Here is a 25868-nt window from a genome sequence, read left to right on the forward strand (position 1 = left end):
AAATGGCAGCATCAATGGGCTCAAGCGTGATAACAATTGTGAGGTTGGCCCAGGACAGGGCAATGTTTCATTCTGTTGTGTGTAGGGTTGCTATAAGTCGGTACCAACTTGATAGCACCTAACAACAACACATAGCCAAATGTCTTTTTACAATCAATAAAACACAAACAAACATCTTTCTAATATTCTCTGTTTTCAGCCCAGATCCATCTGACATCAACAATGATATTCTTTGCTACATGTCTGTTCCTGAATCTGGCTTGAATTGTTCACAGTTCCCTATCAATATACTGTTGCCACTGTTTTTAAATTCTCTTCAGTAGTTTTACTTGCTTGTGATATTAATGAGATTACTAAATGATTTCTACATTCTGTTGGGTTACTTTTGGAATGGCACAAATAATCTCTTCCAGTTGGTTGGCCAAGTAGATGTCTTTCGAATTTCTTGGCATAGATGAGTGAGCACATCCAGAGTTGAATGCATTTAGTTTCTGGAGCTGTGTTTTTGGTCAATGCCTTTAGTGCAGTTTAGAATTCTTCCTTCAGTGCCATCAGTTCTTGACCAAGTGCTACTTCTTGAAATGATTGAATCTTGACCAAATTCTTCTTGGTACAATGACTCTGTGTATTCCTTCCATTTTCTTTTGATGTTTCTTGTGTCTTTAAATGCAGGGGTCTGGCCTCGACAAGGGGGTGAGTACACGAAGGGGGAGTGTCTGGCGACGATAGAAAGAGAGAGAGAGAAAAAACAGACACAAAGAAGACAGAGAAAACGGACACAAAGAAGACAGACACACAGATTTGATGCAAGCTGCCAGACAGACTGCTCGGTGGCAGACATTGCACACAGAACTAACTCTAGGTGGGATGTCTGGAGAGACGAGAGAGAAAAGAAACACTCAAGAGACCAGAGTGGATGCAAAACTGGCAGACAGACCCTCCATGGCCCTGCAAGCAGTAATGCATGCGGGTTTCAGTCTGCGTCCATCTTTTATTTCAGGGAGGGACTTTACACAAAGGAAGAAGGAGATTATTAAGACAGGGTACAGAAATGAAATGTGATTAATCGTTCAAAACAGGACACAATGATTTACAGGAACAAATTCTAAAACATACATCACAAATTGTCTTGATAATCTAACATCCTTAATTTTCCAGAAATTCAAGCAAATCGTTATAAATTACTTCTTAGGTTCAAACACAAGGCAGCAGCTCAAGGTTTCTCAAGGCTAATTAACATACCTATAGCACCTAATCTTCAATGGGTAAAGGTGAAAAGGATTTCAAAAGGTCTGAAGAAAGTCAAGCTGTTTCAGATACCTGGCTTTCAGGAGGAAGGAGAACATATAGGTCAAACTGATTACACCTGGGGCGGTTTGAAGGGGCTGCCGCCATTGTCTCTTAATCCAATATTCCCAGAATTTACTACTCCACCTCAAGTGAATAACCCGGGCAGTTCCTCTCCAGAACCCCCCTGCTTAATCCCAGTAAACCTGTCCTTGTTCGTCCTCTGAGGAAGTTTTGCTGCCTCGGTTCTAAGGGGCAATTTGATTTTATTAATGTACATGGATAATCAAGAGCTCATGTTCTAAGTTAATATTAAACATAACTGAATAATCAAATAAGGAGCAGTTCTGACACTCATCCCAGGTGGCTATCGCTTGTACCTCAGAAAGATTCGTTCCCAGGACCCTACGCACTGCCAACACAGTGGAGACATTAAGAGAGGCATTATAAAAACCATTTTCTCAGAAGTTACAATTACTGGAGTTAGAAGCATAGAATGAACAATGTTAGGACTTGTACAGAGGTAGCCCAACAATGAGTTCACAAACACCAATGAACCAGGGACCCCAGGAGGTCACTTCCTGGGCCCGCAGGGTTCATGGCTCGCCATACCGAGGAGGGCCCAGGGTTTGGATTTTCGTCCAGGTCACAAGGCCTCAGCTTCCCAGTAATTGCGTTTTATGTCGTCCCCGACATTTAAATATTTGTCTATAGAATCCTTAAATCTTACAACTTGAGGATTGAGGTTTTTTTCTTCAGTTTTTCAGTCTGAGAAATGCCAAGCATGTTCTTCTCCTTTGGTGTTCTAACTCTAGGTCTTTGTTCATTTCATTATAATACTTTACCTTGTTTTCTCAAGCCACCCTTTAAAATTTTTTCTATTCAGCTTTTTTCCAAAAAATGTCTTCCATTCGCTTTAGCTACTCTAGGTTTAAGAGCAAGTTTCAGAGTTTTTTTCTGACATCTATTTTGGTCTTTCTTTGGGTCTGTTTAATGATCTTTTTGCTTTCTTCATGTACGATGACCTTGATGTCATCTCACAAGTTGCCTGGTTTCCAGTGATTAGTGATCAATGAATCAAATCTGTTAATGAAATAGTCTCTGAATTCAGGTGGGATATACTCAAAGTTGTACTATGGCTTTTGTGGACTTGTTTTAATTGTCTACAGGTTCAGCTTAAACTTGCATTTCAGTAATTGATGGTGTGTTCTACCATCAGCCCCTGGTCTTCTCCTGACTGATGATATTGACCAAAAACCATATTTGCAGAGTTTTTACAGAGCAAGGAATTTCATTGCTATGATGCCTATTTCTAACGTGACACCTAAGGCCATCTCTCAGAATGTGGACCACAGTGAGGGTTTACCTTCTGTATCAAGTGTGCAAACTAAGGAGAACTTTACTAGAATAGCCACACCCGTTAATTTACATATCATCTATATAGGGTCACTATGAGTTGAAATTGGGAGTCTTGGTGTGGCGCTGTGTTAATGCGCCAGACTGCAAAGGCGTTTGAACTGCAAGGTCAGCAGTTCAAGCTCACCAGCTGCTCCTCGGAAACCCTATACAGGGACACTATGGGTCGGAACCGACTCCACAGCACTTAACAACAACGACATGAGTTGAATTCACTCAGTGGCAGTGAGTTTGTGGTGTGTATGTGGGGGAGAGTGGGGGCGTTCGTAGCTTTCGAATTGAGACAGCAAGTTGAGCATTTGAGAAAGTGGCTCTGTGGCCCACAGAGCCGAAAACATTGACAATATCTGGCCCTATACAGAAAAAGTTTGTGACCTGTCATTTAAATCAAAACAAGGCTGTGAGAAAGCTGTATCAGCTCTTTGAAAGCAATATATTGCTATTCTGTTTCATTAAGCTCCCTCCCAACCACAAAACTGCAACTCTGTTTTAGGGGAGTGATTCGAGAAAGGACGCTTAGTGCATTGTCCCGTGGGAACACAGCGGCCTTACCATATCCTGGACCCTTTTGGTTTCTTGCTCTCTTTCCTCAAGAAGCAATCCTCTCTCTCTCTGGGTCCGGAGGCCTTCAGTGGAGAGCACTGCCAGGTCTGGAGTCCACAGCCTGAAGCCCTCCCTGGGGCAGTTGGCTCTCACCCCGCAGAGTTCACTCTGGGCGTGGTCCTCTTCAGTCCTTAGGGAGTTCCCAGGCAAACAGGTGTGGGCTGGCGGGTCCTTGGCGGATACCTCCTCCACACACAGCCTCGGAGTCCACGCATCATGCCTTACCTTCACCGCTCCGCAGCCCCCGGGGCGCCCCCCTCCCGCGGGGATGCCCGCAGCACTCACTCCTCAGGCCAGAGCTTTGAGCAGCTGCGGCAGGCGTGTGTGAGCAGGGGTATCCTGTTCGAGGACGCTGACTTCCCCGCCAGCAGCGCTTCCCTCTTCTACAAGGAGCGGCCCCCGGTCCCCTTCGTCTGGAAACGACCAGGGGTGAGCGCGGAGAGGTGGACTGGGGAGCAGCTCTGGGGAGGGGAGCTGGAGAAGAGGGAGGAGGCGTGCACAAACTCGACCTGAGCACGTCTGCAAGGCTACTTCGACTGCAGGAAACGCTGCGAGGTGCATAGCAGAAGGACGGTGCGTTGGGTGGGATACTCCGGGGGAACGTCTAACTGGTCCCCATCTCGGCTCCAGATTCCACCAAGCCTGGGGCCCTGAGTTAGGGGATCTTGACAGTAGGTGGAGGGTAGAGCCAATCCTGTGCCCGCCTGACTTCCTGCTAATTCGAAGTGGTGTGCTGTTGAGTCAGTTCCAATTTATAGTGAGCCTGTGTAAGGAGTCCTGGTGTGGCGCTGTAGGATAAAGCACTGGACCCAAGGAATTCGAGGGCAAACAAATGCAGAGATGGGTTGGGGGGCAGCTTGGGACAATGCTGGGGTAAGGTAAGTGAAGTGTCCGCAACGTCTGGTCATGAGCCAATGGGTACTGCCCTCCATCTTCCCTGCTCCTCCCCAGGTCTGTGTAAGAGCTGGGTAAGTGTGGAATGGAGAAGGAGCAAGATAAGGGGGGTGGGGGGTGGGGGGGTGTCTCTCCCCTTTCCTGAGGTAGTACAATCATTGCTGTCCCCACCCCCAGTAGTGAGAGGTTCTGGGTCCCTAGAAGCACCAGCTGGTGACTGGGACAAGATGTCAATATTTGCCATGCTGGACTCATCGGACCCTCCCTGTGAGCCACCCTGGCTGGCTTTGGGTGGTACCGGCTTAGGAGGGGCTCCCTTGGAGACAGGTGATTCATAGCAAAGAAAGCCAGTCAGAGTGAGAGGGTGGATGGTAGGCAAGACTCTTTGAGTGTTGGCCCCACGCTCCCTAATCTGTTACATGATTATTTTATGGTCACATTATCTAACTATCTGAACCTCAGTCTCCTTCCCTGGGAAATGGGAACAAAAATGATCAATAGGCGGATACTATGGGGTTTTAGATGACTATGGTAGAGCCAGTAAGTGAAATTGTCATTACTGTTATTGTCATTATCATCATCGATGTTATTAACTCTTGGTTCCATCTCACTTATGAGTGCCACACAGGACTCACCCTCTCAAACTCCTTTTTGTCATCAGTGATTTAAATGAGAAACATATACTTATGAACAAAGACCCAAACTTTTGGGCTTTGCATGGTGGGCTCAGGTAAACATAAGCTTACTTTAAGTAGTGAAAAGTTCTTTCCTACTGCAGTGTGTATGTGGGGGGAGCATACATACGTGGTGTGTATACGAGTGTGTGAGTGTATGTCTGCTACTTTGTGTGTTTGTGTGTGTGAGTGCGTGTTATATGTGGAGTGTGTATTTATATGTGGTGCATATGTGAGTGTGTGTTTGTGTGTGTTGTGCATATGTGAGCATACATGCGTGAATATGTTTATGAATGTGTGGCGCTGTAGGATCAACACCTTGTGTTGTGGACTGCTAACCACAAGGTTGCTGATTGAAATCCACCATTCCTTGGAAACCCTATACAGCTTCACTATAGGTCAGAACTGATTTGATGGCACTTAACAACAACAACACTGTGGCTTAATGCGCTGGACTGCAAAGTTGATTTGAACCACAAGGTTGTGGTTCAAGCTCACCAGGGGCTCCTTAGAAACCCTCTATGGGGTCGCTACGGGTCAGAATCAACTCAACAGCACTTAAAAACAACAACAACATAGTGTATATGGAGATTATGGTGGTTCTAGAGCAGGGGTGGTCTGGTCCTGCCAAGGCAACCGCAGTTCCAGCCATCACATTGTTGTTGTTGTTAAGTGCCGTAGAGTTGATTTCTACTTATAGTGACCCAGTATATAGTTTCCAAGGAGCAGCTGGTGTGTTTGAACCAGCAACCTTGTAGTTCAAACCGTCCTGCGCTTATCCTATAGTGCCACACCAGGACTCATCTCATTGTTGTTGTGAAGTGCAATCGAGTCAGTACTGACCCATAGCGACCCTGTATAGGGTTTCCAAGGAGCAGCTAGTGAGCTTGAACCACCAATCTTGCCATTCAAACAGCTTTGTAGTTTGGCGCATTAACCCACAGCACCACACCAGGACTCATCTCATTAGGAGTGAGTTAATTAAATGTTTGACCAAATATAGCAGGCTAATTTTTAAATTGAAAATTTTGTATGGCCCACGAATGATGTTATAAATCTTGGCAGAAAAAAAGTTTCCCCATATCTGTTTAAAGGGTAACCACTGGACTGAGAACAAACAACAAGGTTGTCAGTTTGAGCCTACCAGCCACTCCAACAGAGAAAAATGAGACTTTCTGCTCCTGCAAAGATTTACAGCCTCAGAAAGCCTGTACATCAGAACTGACTCGATGACACTTAACAGCAACAACAGTGGTGTGTATGAAGGAGACTTAATGGCATAGTGGGTTATGTGATGGGCTGCTAACCTCAAAGTTAGCAGTTCAAATCTATCAGCTCCTCTGTGGAGAAAGATGACGCTTTCTGCTACCGTAAAGATTTATAGCCTTGGAAACCCTATATTGTCATTGTTAAGTGCTGTTGAGTTAGTTCTGACTCATAGCAACCCTGTATGAGGTTTCCAAGGAGCAGCTGGTGAGTTTAAACCAATGATCTTGTGGTTCACACCCACCTTGTGGTCCAGTGCTTTATCCCACAGTGCCATTCCAGGACTTCTTATACAGAGTCTCTATGAGTTGGAACCGACTCGACCACCATGGTGTATATGTGGGCCTATCTGTGTATATGTCAGTGTGTGTGTGTGTACAAATGAAAGGCCAGGACTCACTCAGCCACCTGAGAAGAACTCAACCGACAGCTTGGCTGTCCTCAAGGGAAAAGCACACTCATTCCTCAGAGCTGAGGGCCTGCAGTCTTACTTCCTATCTCAGAATTACCCACTTTCCTTTCCCTCCACCTCCACTGCCATCTTTGTTTCCCTCTCCGACTTCTCCCCTACACCCTGTCCACCTGCTCCATGAAGTGCTCACGTCTCTCTAGTTCTCACAGCATTGTGGTCCACACATACCTGACGACACCACCTGTCCCTGCCCTGCTTCCTGAGTGTGACTGGGGCAGGACCTGGCATCCACACCTAACAACCAAAGCTCTGTTCTCCAGCAAGGATCAGAGCCAATGTGTAGGAACTCCATTCCTTTAAAAAAAAAAAAAAAAGAAGAAGAAGAAGAAATGGGAGGGGGAGGGGAGGAGGAGGAGGAGAAAACCTGCATGTCTGGGGAAACTGCTTTCAGGGTTTTCAGTGGCTGATTTTCTGTAGATTCCTAGTTCTTTCTTCCTCTGGGTGGACTCGAACTCCAACCTTTTGTTCAGCAGGTGAGCATGTTAACCTTGTGCACCACAGGAATGCTTTGTCTGAGGCCATGATGACTTAACAGTAAACAGAACAAGCCCTGAAAGCAAATGTTCCAGGATGCCAGCCCTTTGTGTTCCATGTAAACAACTTCAGGGTGCTCAGGGAGCGGTCTGGGTTCATGTGGTATTTACTAAGACCCTGAAATTTCAGGTACCCCTTTTCCCTTAAGTACTACCCCCAATTTCACATGAACAAATGCACATATGGGTCCCAACCATTCATAGAGTGCACTTAAGTACAGACAGAATGCACTCAAGTGCACACACATGATGCATGGAGCATACACAGAGGCACATGTATGCCACATACTAGGCATGCCACATGCTCTTAGTACACACTGTGATGTGCCACACAGGTGTTAACCATGTGCTCCAGCACAGATGAAACAACCCCTGAGTAACAGACATGAGCAATACACAAACAACCCCTGAATTGCACACATGAACAATACATGAACAACACCTGACTAGCACACATAAATAACCCCTGAATAGCACAATGTATACAGAGGGGTAAGTCACGTGTACAAATTCTTCACCATTCTATATTTGATGACTAATTTGCTTTCTTTTTATAAGAATTTCTGGATTCTCTCCTTCTATATTTTTCTCCTAGCTTGATGAGATTTAATAAATTTCTCCTGAGTTAAAATGACCAAGAGCAGTCAGGAGCTGGGAGAGGTGAGAGCTGCAAGTACTACTGGTCAGCAAAGGCTGGGGGACAGGCGTGCAGGGAAGCTGGGAAGAAGCAGGGTCTCCACATTCAGAAGCTGTCTGACTCTCAGGGCATCCAGAGGTCTGAGGCAGCCTGCAGGGCAGAGATCTGCTGTCTCGCAGAGTCTGTGTGAAGTCCACAATAGGAATTTATCTCAGTGACTGTGCTTAATGCTTGTTAGACCTACAGAGCAACTGCCCTGATGAGGGTCGTGGGAGCTCCTCTTTGGAGCAAGTGCTTCAATGACATTCCACCACAAACCTGGAATGTCCAAGCTGCAGAAGAGCAGATAAGGACACAGCCCCTAAGAAGTTCAGTGAAGAGCCATAGCCCCTCTGCTAACTGGGCAGGATCTTTACTGGAGCCTCCTTTCTCAAGAGGCTTGACCCAGGATCAGGCAGTGTTTTGTTCTGTTGTGCATAAGGTCACTATGAGTCGGTACCGACTTAACCGCACCTAACAACAACAGCACAAGGAAGACCAGTTAATACTACTATTATTCAAATTTATGCACCAAACACTAAAGTAGTGATGATGATGATGTTGATGAAGAATTCTACCAGCTTCTTCCATCTGAAATTAATCAAACAGGCAATCAAGATGTTTTGATAATTACTGGTGACTGGAATGCAAAGGTTGGAAATGAAGGCTCAGTCATTGGAAAATATGGCCTTGGTGACAGAAATAATGCTGGAGACCGCACAATATAAATTTGCAAGACCATTGATTTCTTCATTGCAAATACCTTTTTAAAACAACTTATAAAAATGGACCTCACAGAACAAACAAGGTGGCTGATCAAGAAGTACCATGGACATGGACTGCCAGAAGAACAAATAGGTCTGTATTTGGAAGACGTGTAGCCAGAATACTCCTTAGAAACCAACATGGTGAGACTTTTCTTATACTTCAGACAAATTATCAGGAAAATTATACTTGGTAAAGGGGAGGGTCAATAAAAACAGAGGAAGACCCCCCACAATGAGATGGATTGATACTGTGGTAGCAGCAATGAACTCAAGAGAAACAATTGTGAGGGTGGTACAGGACCAGGCAGTGTTTCGTTCTGTTGTGCATAGAGTCGCTGTGAGTTGAAAATGACTCAGCAGCACCTAACAACAGATCCACAATGTACACTCATAGAAGCTGAAGTTGAAAAGTCAAACAATATATTGCATTGGGCAAATGTGCTGCAAAAGATCTCTTAAGAGTGCTAAGAAGGAAAATTGTCACTTTGAGGATTAAGGTACACCTGAACTAAGTCATACTATTTTCAATCTTCTCATAAACAAGGAAAGCTGGACAGTGAATCAAGCAGACAGGAGAAGAATTGATGCATTTGAATTACACTGTTGGTGAAAAATTATGAAACGCTGCCAGAAAAAATACTTCTTGAATGAAGGATGACAAGATTTAGTCTCATGTACTTTGGACATGTTATCAAGAGGGACCAATATCTGTAAAAGGACATCATGCTTGGTAAGTAGAGGGTCAATGAAAAAGAGGAAGACCCTCACTGAAATAGATTGCCACAGTAGCTTCAACTATAGGCTGAAATAAAACAAGTGTTAGGGTGGCCCAGGACTGGGTAATGTTTTGTTCTGTTATACAGAGGATTGCTGTGAGTCACAACACAGCATCTAACAACAGCTCAATAATGAGCATGTTTTCATGTAAATATTTTTCATCTGTTTATCTGGTTAGGTTTCTTATTCAAATGTTTTGCTCACTTTGTAATTATATTGTTTGTCTTCCATTGTTAAGCTTTACGAACGCTTTTTATAATTTGGATACAATTCTTGTATCAGATATTATATACTGCAAATATTTCTAAAGGTGTGTGATTTGTCTTTTCATTACCTTAACAGTGTCATTTGAAGAGTAGAAACTTGTTCATTTTGTTGTTGTTAATTGTTGTTAGGTTCCATCAAGTCAGTACCAACTCATAACTACCCTATGCACAACAAAACAAAACACTGCCCGGTTCTGGGCCAACCTCACAATTGTTGATACTTCCGAGCCCATCACTGCTGCCACTGTGCCAATCCATCTCGCTGGGGATCTTCCTCTGTTTCTCTCACCCTCTGCTTTATCAAACATGGTATCTTTCTCCAGTGACTGGTCCCTCTAGACAAGATGTCGCAAGAATGAGAGGCTCAGTCTGGCCAAGCTGGTTTCCAGGAAGAATTTCTTCCAACACAGATCTGTTGGTTCTTTTGGCACTCCATGGCACTTTCAATATTCTCCTCCAGCACCATAACTCAAAAGCATCAATTCATCTATGGTCTTTCTTATTCACTCTCCAACTTTCTCACGTATATGAGGTTATTAAAACTGCCATGACTTGGCTCAGGCACGCCTTAGTCCTCAAACTGATATCTTTGCTCTTCAACACTTTAAAGAGGTCTTGTACAGCAGATTTACCCAATGCAATACGTCATTTGATTTCTTGACTGCTGCTTCCATAAGTGGCAATGGTAGGTAACGTCAGTCTTTTCTCCATTTATATGGATGTTGTTTATTGCTCCAGTGGTGAAGGTTTTTGTTTTCTTTCCATTGACATGCAACCCATACCGAAGGCTGTGGTCTTTGATCTTCATCAGCAAGTATTTTAAGTCCTCTTCACTTTCAGCAAGCAAGGTTGTATCATCTACCTATCACAGGCTGTTAATGAGTCTTCCTCCAATCCTGATGCCACGTTGTTCTTCATATAACCCAGCTCTCGGATTATGTGCTCAGCATACAGATTGTATAAATATGGTAAAAGAATACAACCCTGTTGCACACTTTTCCTAATTTTAAACCATTCATTGTTCCTTTGTTCTCTTCGAACAACTGCCTTTTGGTTTATGTACAGTTCCTCGTGAGAACAATTAACTATTCCAGAATACTCATACTTTGCAATGGTGTCCATAGCTTGTCATGATCCACACAAACAAAAGCCTCTGTGTAGTCAATAAAGCACAGGTAAACATTTTTCTGATATTCTCTGCTTTCAGCCAAGATCCATCTGACGTCAGCAATGATATACCTCATTCCATGCCCTCTTCGGAATCCAATTCGAACCTCTGGAAGTCCTCTGTCAATGTATGGTTGCAGCCATTTTTGTATTACCTTTAGTAAAACTTTACTCACATGGGATATTAATGATATTGACTGATAATTTCTGCATTCCGTTGGGCCATCTCTTTTCAGAATGAGCACAAATATGAATCTCTTCCTGTCAGTTGACCAGATTTGTTGGCATAGATGAGTGAGTGCCTCCAGTGCCTCATCAGTTTGTTAAAAGGTTTCAATGTGTGTTCCATCAATTCCCGATGCCTTGTTCTTTGTCAATGCCTTCCGTGCACCTTGGACTTCTTTCTTCAGGACCATTGACTCTTGATCATATGCTACCTCTTGAAATATTTGAACAATGACGATTTCTTTTTGGTACATTGACTCTGTGTATTCTGTCCATCTTTTTTTTGATGCTTTCTACATCGTTCAATATGTTGCCTATAGAATTTTCAATATCAGAAGTACAGTTTTGAATTTTTTCTTTAGTTCCCTCAGCTTGAGCAATGCTGATCATGTCCTTCCCTTTTGGTTCTGTAATTCAAGGTCCTTGAGCATTTTGTTCTAATATTTGACCTTTGAAAATTTCTGTTCAACTAATATCTCCTCATTTCTTCCATTTACTTCAGCATCTCTATGCTGAAGAGCAAATTTCAAAGCCTTTTTAGCCATCCATTTTGGTCTTTTCCTTCTTTCTTGTCTTGATGACCTTTTGCTTTCTTCCTGTATGATGTTTTTGATGTCATCTGACAACTCTTATGGTCTTCGGTCTTTAGAGTCTAACATATCAAATCTGTTCTTCAGATACTGTCAAAATTCAAGTGGAATATATTCTAGGTCATATTTTGACTCTCGTGGACTTGTTTTAATTTTTTTCAGCTTCAACCTGAATTTACATATGAGCAATTGATGGTCTGTTCCACAGTCTGCCCCTGGCCTTGTTTTCACTGATGATATGGAACTTTTCCATCTTCTCTTTCCACAGATGTAGGCAGTTTGTTTTCTATGTATTCCATCTGGTGAGATCCATGTGTATAGTCATCTTTTATGTTGTTTTAAAAAGGTATTTGCAATGAACAAGTCACTGGTCTTACAAAATTCTATCATGCAATTTCCAGCATCATTTCTATGCCACGGCCATATTTTCCAACTACTGGTCCTCCCCCTTTGTTTCCAACCTTTGCATTCCAATCGCCAGTTATTAATCAATTTATCTTGATTGCATGTTTGATCAATTTCAGACTGCAGAAACTTAAAATTCTTGAATTTCGTCCTCACTGGCTTTAGTGGTTGGTGAGTAAATTTGAATAATAGTGGTATTAACTGGTCGTCCCTGTAGGCACGTGGATATTATTCTATCACAGACAACATTGTACCTCATGACTGATCTGGATTTGTTCTTTTTGACAATGACTACAACACCATTCCGCTTCAATTTGTCATTCCCGGCATAATTTATGTGATTTTTAGATTCAAAATGGCCAACACCAGTTCATTTCACCTCACAAATGCCTAGAATATCCATATTTATGCATTTCCATTCCATTTTTTACAATTTCCAATTTTCCTAGGTTCATGGTTCGTACATTCCATATTCCAATTTTTAATGGATGTTTATAGCTGTTTGTATTAATTTTGAGTTGTGCCCCATCAGCAAATGCCGGTCCCATGGGCTTTACTCTGTTTGCCTCATCACGGTGAACTCGACTTTGAAGAGGCATCTCTTCCCCAGTTGCTTTTGACTGCTTTCCAACCTGAGGTCCTCATCTTCTGGCACTATATCTGACAGTATGCTGGTGTTCTTCATCATGTTTCAATATTCAGTAATCTGGTGCTGACAGTGTTTCACTGCTATTCATAAGGTTTTCATTGACCGAATATTTGGAAATTGTCCGTGTCTCCTTCTTCCTATTCTGTCTTCATCTGGAAGCTCATCTGAAACCTGTGCACCCTGGGTGATGCTGCTGATATATAAAATACCCATGACATAGCTTCCAGAATCACAACAACACGCAAGCCACCACAGTACACAGTATAACAGACAGATGAGTGGTGGGTTCATTTTAGTGTAGTCCAATTTATTATATATGTGTGTGTGTGTATAGTGTGCTTTTGGAGTCCTGGTGTGGCACTGTGGGTTAATGCGCCAGACTGCAAAATCGTTTGAACTGCAAGGTCGGTGGTTCAAGTTCACCAGCTCCTCCTTGGAAAGCCTATACAGGGTCGCTGTGGGTTGGAACCAACTCGATGGCACTTCACAACAACAACTCTGTTTTTGGTGGTGTTTTAAACAAGAATATGTAAGATTCCCTAGATTTTCTCCTATGTTATCATCAATAAATTTGTATTAATTTTACAACTTATATTTAGGTCTGTGATCCATTTAAATTTAAATGTGGAAGGTGTTAGCACTGTGTCTAGATTCATTCTCTTGTATGTGGGTGTCCAGTATTATGAGCACTCTTTGCTGAAAATATGATCCTTTCTCCATCGAACTGCTTTTGCTCCTTTGTCAAAAATCAGTTCACTATGTGTATTGGTGTAACTCTAGGTAGTCTCTTCTGTTGCACTGATCTATTTTTCTGTGTCTTCACTAATGTCATTTCACTAATGTACTGATCACCGTACTTGAAATCAGGTGATATCACTCCTCCAGTTCTGGTTTTCAATATTATGTTAGCTAGTCTAGGACATTTGCCTTTCCATATAATGTTTAGAATCAGATCGTCGATATCCGTGAGATAACTTGCTGGGATTTTGACTGGGATTGCATTGAGTCTATAGGTCAAGCTGGGAACAATTAACATCTTAACATCTTCTTGTCTGTGAACATGGAATATTTATTTAGATCTTTGATTTCTTCCATCAGAGTTTGGTAGTTTTCCTCATATGAACACACGACATATTAAACTTATTTATACCTATGGGGGTTTTTTTTGTGCAAATGTAATAAAAGTTGTGTTTAATTTCACACTCTAACTACTCATTGCTGGTATGTAGGAAAACAATCAACTTTTGAATATTTTAAAGGCACTATAGGATAAATCTGACTCCTTATCCTATTGTGTTGCTGTAGGATAAGCACTGGACTACGAACCACAGGTCTGTGGTTCAAACTCACTAGCTGCTCCTCAGAAATCCTATACAGGGTCTCTATGACTCAGAACTGACTCAATGGCACTTTACAACAAAACTACACCATCCTGCTACCTTTCTTATTGATTTCCGAGGGATTATTTTTAGTATTTTATGCTTAGACAATCATATCATCTGTGAACAACAGCAGTTATATTTCTCTCTTCTCAATTGATACACCTTGTATTTCCTTTCCTTTCCTTATTAGTTTAGTTAGAACTTTAAATACATTGTTGACTAGGATATGGAATGTGGGCATGCGTGTCCCATTTCAGATCTTAAAGGAAAAGCACTTCGTTTCTCAACGTTAAGGAGGATTTTAGGTGTAGGGTTTGCAGATGTTCTTTATCAAGCTGAGAACGTTCTCCTCTGAGAAGCTGAGAGTTTTCATTATGAATTGATGTTGACTTTTGTCTAATGCTTGTTCTACCTGTGTTGATATCATCAAAGGATTTTCTCCTTTAGCCTATTCACATGACAAATTACATTAATTGATTTTTCTAACATTAAGCCAGCATTGCATATCTGGACTAAATCCTATTTGGTAATGGTGTATAATGCTTTTTATACATTTTTATACTAAAAAAAAAAAAAGCTGGATGGGTGGAGAATAGTAATTTGTGTTTCTTCCCAAGCACAAGTCTATTATATGTATATGCCTAAATTCAGTATATAATAAGGAACTTGAAGCCCACAGAAGTCACACATTCATAAGAGGTAAAACTGGGATTCAAACCTCCATCCTCTGATTCCTCACCAGGAGACTGAGTAGGGATGGAAATCCTAAGTGCATTACTGGTGCCCATTCTACAGCCACATATGATGAAAGTCTATTTGGCACCAAAGAGCTGCTCAGAAAGTTGAAAGAGACTGAGTCCAGATTTGTCAGGACCTTTGCATAAGTAGTGGGATTTACAAGAAACCCCCGGTGTGTCTAAAGCATAGGGCCATTGCAGCCTTTCAAATACAGAAATAGAGGGGAAGAAAGGGCCTTTTATCAGAGAAGGCAAGAGGCCCTGAGTCTTCTTTATCTAATTGGTATACTCTGGTAGGCATCACTTTAATAAAGTTCTCATTCTTACAGGAAATAGTGAAAAACCCAGAATTCATTCTTGGAGGAGCCACCAGGACTGATATCTGCCAGGGAGAGCTTGGTAAGTGAGAGTGGAGAAGGTGAATAGTCAGTCTGACAGACTCTGCCCTGCCAGCATTCTCAAGGACTGGACTCTCCAAGATGGGTCCCACTGGTAGCACTGGGTCTACTGGAGAATGCCCAGGGAGACATGGGCTGGCTGGGAACCTCACTGCTACCATTCTCTCCTTCCTTTTTCTCCTTTCTGACCTCCCTCCGGCTTCTCTGGCCTGCTCTCTGAATGGGGTGGAGCCCCATGGACTCCAAGGCTCTTGCCATCATCCCTCTCTGGTGGCAGTGCGTCTATGGTCTCAGGCCAAGATCATAGCCCAGGAGTTCATGAGAACAATTCCTCTCGGTAGTGCTGTCATGTATTTATTAGGTTATCTGTAGGCATGTTTCTGGGCACTCAACGCAGCCTTCCAACCACTCTCCCAGTTTTACAGAAGAGGGGAACAAGGGAAGGTCATGGACACCTTCAGACTTCCACTGTCCTATGGAGTCAAGAAAACAAAAATCCTCACCACTGGACCAATAAACAACATTCTTATCAACGGAGAAAAGATTGAAGTTGTCAAGGACTTCATTCTTCTTGGATCAACTATCAACATTCACGGAAGCAGCAGTCAAGAGATCAGATGACATATTGCATTAGGCAAATCTGCTGCACTGGAACTTTTTAAAGTATTGAAGAGCAAAGATGTCAGCTTGAGGACTAAGGTACGCCTGACCCAAGCCATGGTATTTTCAATAACCTCATCTGGATACGAAAGCTGGACAGTGAATAGGGAAGATCGTAGAAGAATTGATGCCTTTGAATTGTGGTGTTGGAGGAGAATACTGAAAGTGCCATGGACTGCCAGGAGAACCAATAGATCTGTTTTGGAAGAGGTGCAACCAGAGTGCTCCTTGGAGGCCAAGATGGCAAAGCTTCGTCTCTCATACTTTGGACATATTGTCAGGAGGGAACAGTCACTGGAGAAGGATGTCATGCTGGGTAAGATGGAGGGTCAGAGAAAAACAGGAAGACCCCCAACGAGATGGATCAGCCAGGTGGCCTCATTGATGGCATCGAGTGTGACAGCGGTAGTGAGGTTGGCCCAGGATCGGACGTTGTTTCGTTCTGCTGTGCGTGGGGTCGCTATGAGTCGGTTCCGACTTGATGGCACCTGACAACAACAACAATGGAGTCTCCCAGAAGCTGGCCAGAGGCGTCAAAGAACAGCTGACACATTAGAAACCAAACTCTATGAGTTTGCTAAGGTTGGGGTGCCATGCACCCTGTTGTGTCATCCAGTTGTTGTTAAGTGCCATCAAATTGGTTCTGACTCATACTGACCCTGCATAAAGTTTCTGAAAAGTGGCTGGTGGGTTTGAAGTGCCGACTCCTAGTTAGCAGTCCTGTGTTTATCCTACAGGACCCCATGATGTCAGAGAAAGTCAGAAATAAAGTGATCTAGAAGTGACTTTCCTGGTGCGTGCTCTTATTCTCTCTCGCTTGTGCACAGTAACCAGAAAGGGGCCTCATTCCACTGTCCTGCCTCCAGAGAGTACACCAGAACGTGGTAACTAGTTTGGTCCAGAAGTGTGAATTTTGAGGAAGGCAGGCTATGTGTGATAAGGCCTTGAGTTCCAGTGACCTCTTCCAATGTTATCCTCTAAACACAAAGACATCTGGGAGGAGAAAACTGAGATGTCCTGTTGCTAAGTGCTGTTGTATGGCTTCTGACTCATGACCATGTATAGGGTTTCCGAGGAGCAGCTGGTAATTGGCAACCCAGTGTTGATCCTACAGCACCACACCAGATAAATGAATGTCTCTATACATCTGCAGCACTCCGTGTAGCACCGCTTGGTGTGTTCAAGGAACACAACAGTCCCTGCAGAACTGCATGGTGTGTTCTTGGTGTGTTCAGACCATTTTCAGTGGAGGCAGTCAGGTGCACCGAGCATCTGGTAGCTACAGACAGAGCACTGCAGGAGGTTTGTCTTCACTCTTTAGTCTTCCTCCAGTTGCGTGCTAACATGAAGGCACAACTTGGGAATTCCATGGCCAAGTCAACAAATTTTGAAAATGCAAAAGTATGGAAAGTCAGTTCCTGCTGAGCTATCCTTATCTATGACTAAACTGATCTGGATTGTGGGGGAGCATGAACCCCCAGAATGTGTTCCCTGGGTACTGTGTGGGCTATTTCTGAGGAGACCTCGATATTGCAGAACCTGGAGGGTAGCAGCAACAGCCTTGGTACACAGGAAAGGAAGTGGGTACAATTTCACAGAGCTGAAGCCTAAACAAGCGTATCTGTCAGCATTACCAAGATGGCCACAGCTGTTAATGACAAACTGAGAGAAGAGCTAGGAAGGGAGACAGAGGTATCTAGTCACATTTTATCAGTTTTGTTTGTGTTTTTAATACAGAGAAACTGTGGCCACATGTGAAACTCCCCAGATCTGTCTCTGGCATACACTTTTCACATTTATTGTGAATCAATGGTGAAAACAGTGACAAGTGGCTTTCATTTTGTAGGAGACTGTTGGCTGTTGGCTGCCATTGCCTCCCTTACGCTTAATGAGAAGGCACTTGCTAGAGTTATTCCTCAAGACCAAAGCTTTGGCCCTGGATATGCCGGCATTTTCCATTTTCAGGTAAGAGGGGACACTGGTCCAGCGGCAGCGTTATCTCTTTGGGGTCCAACACGATGCCTGGAGTATCTTCATGGTGCTTGGTGACTGTGGCAAGGATGTGATTCCATTTACAGTGTGGGAGCTCTAGTTTGAAACATTACTTCAAAAGCACGCTTTGAGATGGAATATTTAGATGCATTAAATGAGCACTAAAGACAAGCCATGGTCCATCCTTTTTAAAGGCATACAATAAACTGTTAGGTGATGTTTTGGCAAGTCTGGTGTTGGCAAGCCTTATTTCCAGATTTTAAGGGTTTTCTTATTTGGAATTTCTTGTACTTTCAGCATAAATGCCTGAAAGCAATCACACTTGTTGGAAGCTGGATTTTTTCTCATAAATGGAGTGAGACACCTTACTGAAATAATAATAATAAATTTGGAGACATTGAATGGGTTCAAAAATACAAAACCACAAGACACATTGAGACATCATGTGCTGGGATAGTGTGGGGTAGCATGAACACAACACCCATGTGGGACACAGAGGAGGAAAGTTTCCTCCCACTTCTATGCTCTCCTCCACCAAGTCCTCATGCAGAGATCAACCTAATATGGAAATATGTCTCCGCTACACACTTAATCTGGGGCCTCAGACATTTCCTGTGATGGAACTGATCTTTAGTGCACTCATTGGACAACAAGAGAGATTAGATTTACCTCACAGGATTTTCATAAGAACTAAATGGAATACTGCATAATGTATTAAGAGTCTGTATGTGGTGCTATGGGTTCACGTGCAAGGTTGGTGTTTCAAGCTCACCAGTCATGCCTTGGAAACCCTATACAGGGTTGCTATGGGTCGGAACCAACTCAACGGCACTTAACAACAACAGCACAATGCCAGGCATGAAGTGGGAGTTCCTTAGCTTCTGCCCCACCACTTTCTCCTCCTCTCAGAATACTGCACTTGAGTCTAGCCCTGGTCTTTCTGTCACTAAGGCCAGAAATCTGATAAACTGATGTGCACTACAGTTTCAGTACCTGTCATGGATTGATTGATGCCCACCATTCCACCCACTTCCCCACGTCCAGTCTCAATATGTGCTGGAATCCTAACCTCTACATCTATGAGTATAATCCTATTTGGAAATAGACTTTCTGTTGTTATTCTAATTGGATCATATCTGAATAGGGGACTTCTAAAGCAAGTCACTTCTGAATTATAAAATTAGCAGATTAGACACAGATTAGGTTACTTATAAAATGAGCTGAAATAGGCTGGTGTTGGCCATTTTGGATCTGCATGGTTCACTATGCTGGGAATGACAAATTGAAGAGGAATGGCATCACATTCATCATCAAAAAGAACATTTCAAGATCTATCTTGAAATACAAGGCTGTCTGTGATAGGATAGGATCCATATGCCTACAAGGAAGACCGGTTAATACAACTATTATTCAAATTTACTCACTAACTACTAAAGCCAATGATGATGCAATTAAAGAATTCTACCAACATCTTCAGTCTGAAATTGATCAAACATGCAATCAAGATGTATTGATAATTACTGGTAATAAGAATGCAAAGGTTGGGAACAAAAAGGAAGGATTGATAGTTGGAAAATATGGTGTTGTTGATAGAAATGATGCTGGAGATCACGTTGTGCAATTTTGCAAGACCAATGACTTCTACATTGCAAATACCTTTTTAAACAACATAAAAGGACATTATAAACATGGACCTCATCAGATGGAATACACAGAAATCTAGTTGACTACGTCTGTGGGAAGAGACAGTGGAGAAGTTCAATATCATCAGACAAAACATGGACTATGGAACAGACCACCAATTGCTCATATGCAAGTTCAGGCTGGAGCTGAAGAAAATTAAAACTGGACCCATAGGACCCAAAATATGACTTTGAACATATTCCACCTGAATTTAGAGATCATCTGAAAAAACAGATGTGATACAGTAGACACTAAAGACCAAAGACATCAAGAACATCAAATAGGAAAAAAGCAAAAGATCATTAAAAGGTAAGAACCACCCACGGAATCGTTTTCATCTTGTTTAAATGGGTCTGATGTAAGGAGATGGGGATAAGATTCTTATGATTCAATAGTGAGTAATTGTTATCATGACTAATTGCTACTGTCACAACTATAAAGGTAGAAGTTTTGTAACAAAAAAGAGGGAGTAGTTAATCTTACAGTCCAGGAACACAGGACCCTAGAACCATCAAGAGAGAAGAGCACAAGTAGAATGTGGGACCCTATCCAGAGAAGCAGTGACACCAGAGATGGAGGCAGAGATAAGGGCATGGAGAGATAGAGCAGCTGAGGACTCTATACTCATGGAAAAAGAAAGGCTGTGTGCTGGCGGCCAGGAGGCAGGCTAGCAGAATGTGCCTTTGGTTGTTTAAATGATTATATATTCAGAGGGAATAGACGCAAATACTGTTGATTGATGATGCACTGAGGAGATTGTGATCAATGCAATGAAACGATGAGTGTAAAATGATGTTCTTCCAATGTAACTCAATTCACAATAAAAACTTAAAAAAAGAAGGCAAGAAAGAAGGAAAAGACCAAAATGGATGTCACTAAGAGACTGAAATTTTTTCTCCAGTGCAGAGATGATAAAACAAATGTAAGAAATGAGGAGGTAAAAGAGTTGAATAGAAAATTTCAAAGGGCAATTTGAGAACACAAAGTCATGTATTATAATGAAACGTGCAAAGACATGGAGTTAGAAAACCAAAAGGGAAGAACACACTCAGCATTTCTCAAGCAAGCACTGACTGGCAATATTGAAGGATTCTATGGGCAAAATATTGAATGATGCAGAAAACATCAAAAGAAGATGGAAGGAATACAGTCACTGTACCAAAAAGAAATGGTCGATGTTCAACCATTCTAAAAGGTAACATATGATCAAGAGCCAATGGTATTAAGGAAGAAGTTCAAGGTGCATTGAAGGGAAAGAACAAGGCTCTTGGACTTGATGGAATACAAATTGAAATCTTTCAAGAAACTAATGTGGCCCTGGAGGCATTCATCCATCTATGCCAAGAAATTTGGAAGATGACTACCAGACCAACTGATGGAAAAAGATCCATGTTTGTGCCCATTCCAAGGAGAGGTAACCCAACGGAATGTGGAAATCATCATTAATATTGAATGCAAGTAAAATTTTGCTAAAGATAATTTTTAAATGGATGCAACAAGAATGTGCCCTTGGGTTGTTTAAATTATTATACATTAAATGATTATACATTGCACATTTAAAAAACAAAACAAAACAGAGGGAATAGAAGCAAATACTGTTGAATGATGATGCGTGGAGGGCATTGTAATCACTGCAGTGAAACAATATACCATAGGATGAATGTAAAACCGATGTTCTCCCATGTAAACTATCATTCAATTCACCAAAGAAACTTAAATTAAAAAAAAGATCATGGAATTTTCCCACAAGGGGTTAAAAAAAAAAAAAAAAGATGTTCCAGGTAAATTCCTGAGATAGCTGATGAAAAGCTGTTTAAACATCTATTAGTCATGTTTTATGATCCCACTTGAAGGATATAAGACTATGATTAAAACCCTCTGTAATTAGTTCTTGAAATCAATCCCAGAAGGCTTCTATATTCAATTATGCAACAGCAAGCAGCCCATTCCCCCTCCAACCATTCTTCTTGTAACATCAACCAAACGCTAGCCAATCAGACAACTGTATGATAATTTCTTTGTTCCCTGGACTATATCTGTGTTAGACGTGCTTTCTTGAAGTCATCAAGTCTCGTTTTATGGATTCACGCCTCCCTTCATCAAATATTTTCTTTTCTAAATAAAACTCTTTTAATCTCAAAAAAAAAAAAAAAGGTTGCAACAGTACATTTATAGGAAACTGCCAAAGCTCTCAAGGAGCTTTGGTAGCGTAGTAACCAGTCAGGCTGCTAGCCTCAAGATCAGCAGTTTGAAACTTCCAGTCCTATGTGGGAGAAAGAGGAGACTTTCTGCTCCAGTAAAGATTTTCAGCCTTGGAAACGCTTTACAGGGTCGCTATAAGTCAGAATCAACTCCACGGCATATAACTACCACCATGCCAGAGGTTCAAGTTTTGTTCAAATGAAGACGTGAAATGAGGGATATCATTGCTGACATCAGATGGATCTTGGCTGAAAGCACAGAATACCAGAAAGATGTTTACCTGTGCTTTATTGACTATGCAAAGACTTTGAATTGTGTAGATCATGATAAGCTGTGAACAACATTGCGAAGTAAGAGTATTCTGGAACACTTAATTATGCTCATGAGGAATCTGTACCCGGACCAAGAGGCAGTTGTTTGAACAGAACAAGGGAACACTGAATGGCTGAAAATTAGGAAGGATGTGTGCCAGAGTTGTATTCTTTCACTATACTTATTCAATCTGTATGTTGAGCAAATAATTCGAGAAGCTGAATTACATGAAGATGAACGTGGCATCAGGGTTGGAGGAAGTCTCATTAATAACCTGCAATATGCAATCTTGATTGTTGAAAGCAGAGAAGACTTACTGATGAAGACCAAAGACCATAGCCTTCAGTATGATTTGTACTTCAATGTAAAGAAAACAAAAATCCTCGCCACTGGACCAATAAATAACATCAAGATAAATGGAGAAAAGATTGAAAACTTGTCAAAGACTTCATTTTGTTTGGATCAAACATCAGCACTCATGGAAGCATCAGTCAAGAAATCAAACGATGTATTGCTTTAGGCAAATCTGTGGTAAAAGACCTCTTTAAAGTGCCAAAGAGCAAAGATGTCAGTTTGAGGACTAAGGTGTGCCTGACCCAAACCATGATCTTTTTAAAAAACTCATATGTATGTAAAAGTTGGACAGTGAATAAGGAAAACTGTAGAATACATTTGATTTATGGTGTTGGAGGAGAATATTGAAAGTACCATGGACTGCCAAAAGAACAAACAAATCTGTGTTGGAAGAAGTGCAGCCAGAGTGCTCCTTCGGAGCCATGATGGCCAGACTTTGTCTCTTATACTTCAGACTTATTATCAGGAGGGGCCAGTCCTGGAGAAAGACACCATATTTGGTTAAAAGGTCAGAGAAAAAGATGAAGGACCCCCAAAAATGGATTGTCTGGTGGCAGCAGCAATGGTCTCAAGCATAGCAATGATTGTGAGGTTGGCGCAGGACCAGGCAGTGTTTCATTTGGTTGTACATAAAGCCGCTGTGAGTCTGTATAGTCTCAACAACAACAACAACACAGGGTCTCCACATCTGTCATTTTTATGGCAGTGCACTGTCACATCTTTCTCCCGTGTAATAAATGGTGGATTGGAACCACCGACCTTTCGATTAGCAGCTGAGTGCTTTAACCACTGTGTGACCAGGGTAAAGTTTACAGGAGGGAGCTAAAGGTTAAAGAAACACTGAGATGGGGCTGGAATTTGGATGGTAGAGAACAGGAAAAAACTGGGCTGCACAAGAAAGCTAGAATGTACACTACCACCCGACACAAACACACACACAAAAAAAAAGAAAAAAAGGAAGCATTTGGGGGCATTTTAAAGTGTTCTGAAACCAAGTCTTGGGACCAATGGTGATGGCAGGCAGAAACACACATGTGCAAGCAAAGGACCCTGTGGTGGGACCTGTATTTCTTTCCTACGGTCACTACAACACATTGAAACACATGGTGGCTTAAAACAACAGAAATGCCTTCTCTCAGAGCTCAAAACTCAAGTTGTTGGCAGGGCCATACTCCTCGGAAGGGCCTGAGAGAAGACTCTTTCCATGTTGCCTCAGTTCTTAGAGGTTGCCGGCATCCTTGGCATTCTTCAGGGTACAGAGTTGTAGAGGTATCATTCCACCTTCTGCCTCTGTCTTCACATGGCCACCTTTCCTCTATGTCTGACTCTGTGTCCAAATGTCCCTCTCTTTATGAGAACACTGATCACTGGATTAGGGTCCACCCTAATTCCTTGTGATCTCATCTCAATTGATCACATCTATAAAGACCCTTTTCCAAATAAAGTCACATTCACAGGTACAAGGGATAGTTTTACCCACTACAGAACACATATGGGATTTTCCTCAAGACTGTAAGGACAGAATAGTCAACCTTCCCTGCCAAAAATAAAAATGTACTCAACATTTACAACTAGGGCCCAGATCCCAAGTATGGCTCACTCCCAATTTCTGTCCCTGTCCTGGGCACAGTTCTGGCAGCACAGTGAATGGCTGGACGTGGTGATTGATGACCGACTGCCTACCTTCAGGGACCGCTTGGTTTTCCTTCACTCCGCAGACCACAACGAGTTCTGGAGTGCCTTGCTGGAAAAGGCCTATGCCAAGTGAGTGCTGGTAGCCCTGAGTTGGGAAGTTCACTCTTCACTGGTTTCCTACTGAAGGAAGGCTGGATCAGGAGAAGGAGGCAAAGGCTCAGGGTTGACCAGTGAAGCACAATGGGTCTATTTCATTGGGGCTTCCTCAGGATTGGAGGTGGAAAGGGAACAACCTCAACAAGTTTCCAGTCATGGTCCTAGATATGCCCCTTCTACGGGTATCTTTCTCTGCATCATAGGTATGGCGTTGGGAAGAGATGAAGTGGGGAAAGCTGTGAGAATCAACAGAGAAATTCTGGATGTGCTGACAAAGCGCTTGGTTCTTCAGAATTCCCCACCTAACATTCATGACCTAAACATGTGAGTGGAGGGAGGGACTTGACTCTCAATCTAGCATGTATAGCTAACACCATTCTAAGTGAGATTATCCAGAAAGATACAGTCATATCAATCAGAACAGTCCATGGAGGGACTATACAACTGTTATCCCCATTTTACAAATTGGGCAACAGGCCCAGAGCAAGCAACTCAGCTCAAGTCACACAGAGCCCATGTTCTTCAACACCACCGTGTCATACTGCTTTAGAGTTTCCTCAGAGCTCAAACCTTGCTCCCCACCTGCCACACTTCACAGCCAGGTCACATCTGGTTCTAGCTTAGAAAAGGGTAACACTGTATTTTACTCCTGTCCTGATGACTGAGGGATGCCTCCTGGTGTCTCTCTTGTTCTGTAGCCATCTCCTTACTTTTCTTGCTTTCCTCACAGACTCAATGGGAGCTATGAGTCTCTGAAGGGGGGAAGCACCATTGAAGCCATGGAAGACTTCACCGGTGGCGTAGCAGAGACCTTTGAAACTGAAAAGGCTCCAAAGAACTTCTATGAGATTCTAGAGAAGGCCTTGAAGAGGGGCTCTCTGGTGGGCTGCTCTATTGAAGTAAGTCTCTCGTTCTAGCATACAAACACACATATTTCTGCTCTCTGTTTTTTAAAAATCCATTGATATTTTCTACTCTCTTTTGGATTAATTTTGGGAATTTACTTTTTGCCAATGAAACATAAGTTTCTCCTGCATTTCAAAATTTGTGACATAGAATTTTATGAAAATTTGTTACATGTTTCTTTAACTCTTTAGTATACGTGACTGTACCGCGTCTCTCTTGCTGCATAAGTCTGATGTCATATTGTTCTGTTTGGGGGCAAAAAAAAAAGTCACCTCTTTTTTGGAATTTGAGCTGAGAATTAGTCTCCACATATTGGGGACAAATTGGGACTTTTATGTAACTGGCTGCTAAACATCTTCAGGGCTTCCTGTCTAACCAGTTTCTGTGCTCTACATACATGGTCCTCATTGGGAGAGCAGGGTAAGAGGTTGCCATGGTGTAGTGGGACCAGACACAGAGTGGGGTTAACAGGGTAGGGACGATTTGACTTGGTCAATGCATCCAGTATTGTCTTTTTATGTTTTAGACCAGAACTTCTGCAGAGTCAGAAGCCCGAACACCATTTGGTCTTATCAAAGGGCATGCCTATACTGTCACTGGAATTGATCAGGTAGGTGATGAAATTCCTCTTGACAGGGCCTAGATATGGACATGATGACACTAGTTCCTTGTACCTATAGATGTAGTGCATCCCAATTGAAACAGCACTGTCGAGAAGGTCTCATCTTAGGGAGGCAAGTTGGGGTCCACACCACCAAAACATCCAGCATCAAACTGGACTTTT

At 42.4% G+C, this 25868-nt stretch overlaps 1 protein-coding gene across 1 annotated transcript in view; it reads left to right on the top strand.

Moving 5' to 3' along the window:
- The first annotated feature begins 3522 nt into the window (after positions 1-3522).
- Positions 3523-25868, top strand: part of CAPN9 (calpain 9) — a 102303-nt gene continuing 79957 nt past the window's right edge. The window contains exons 1-6 of the mRNA XM_006874172.1: positions 3523-3735; positions 15116-15185; positions 17691-17809; positions 24018-24151; positions 24909-25077; positions 25611-25694. Coding sequence (XP_006874234.1) covers positions 3523-3735; positions 15116-15185; positions 17691-17809; positions 24018-24151; positions 24909-25077; positions 25611-25694 — 789 coding nt within the window. The remainder of the gene's footprint in view (positions 3736-15115; positions 15186-17690; positions 17810-24017; positions 24152-24908; positions 25078-25610; positions 25695-25868) is intronic.

Source organism: Chrysochloris asiatica, unplaced genomic scaffold (genome assembly GCF_000296735.1).
Source record: "Chrysochloris asiatica unplaced genomic scaffold, ChrAsi1.0 scaffold00265, whole genome shotgun sequence".
Taxonomy (NCBI): Eukaryota; Metazoa; Chordata; class Mammalia; order Afrosoricida; family Chrysochloridae; genus Chrysochloris; species Chrysochloris asiatica.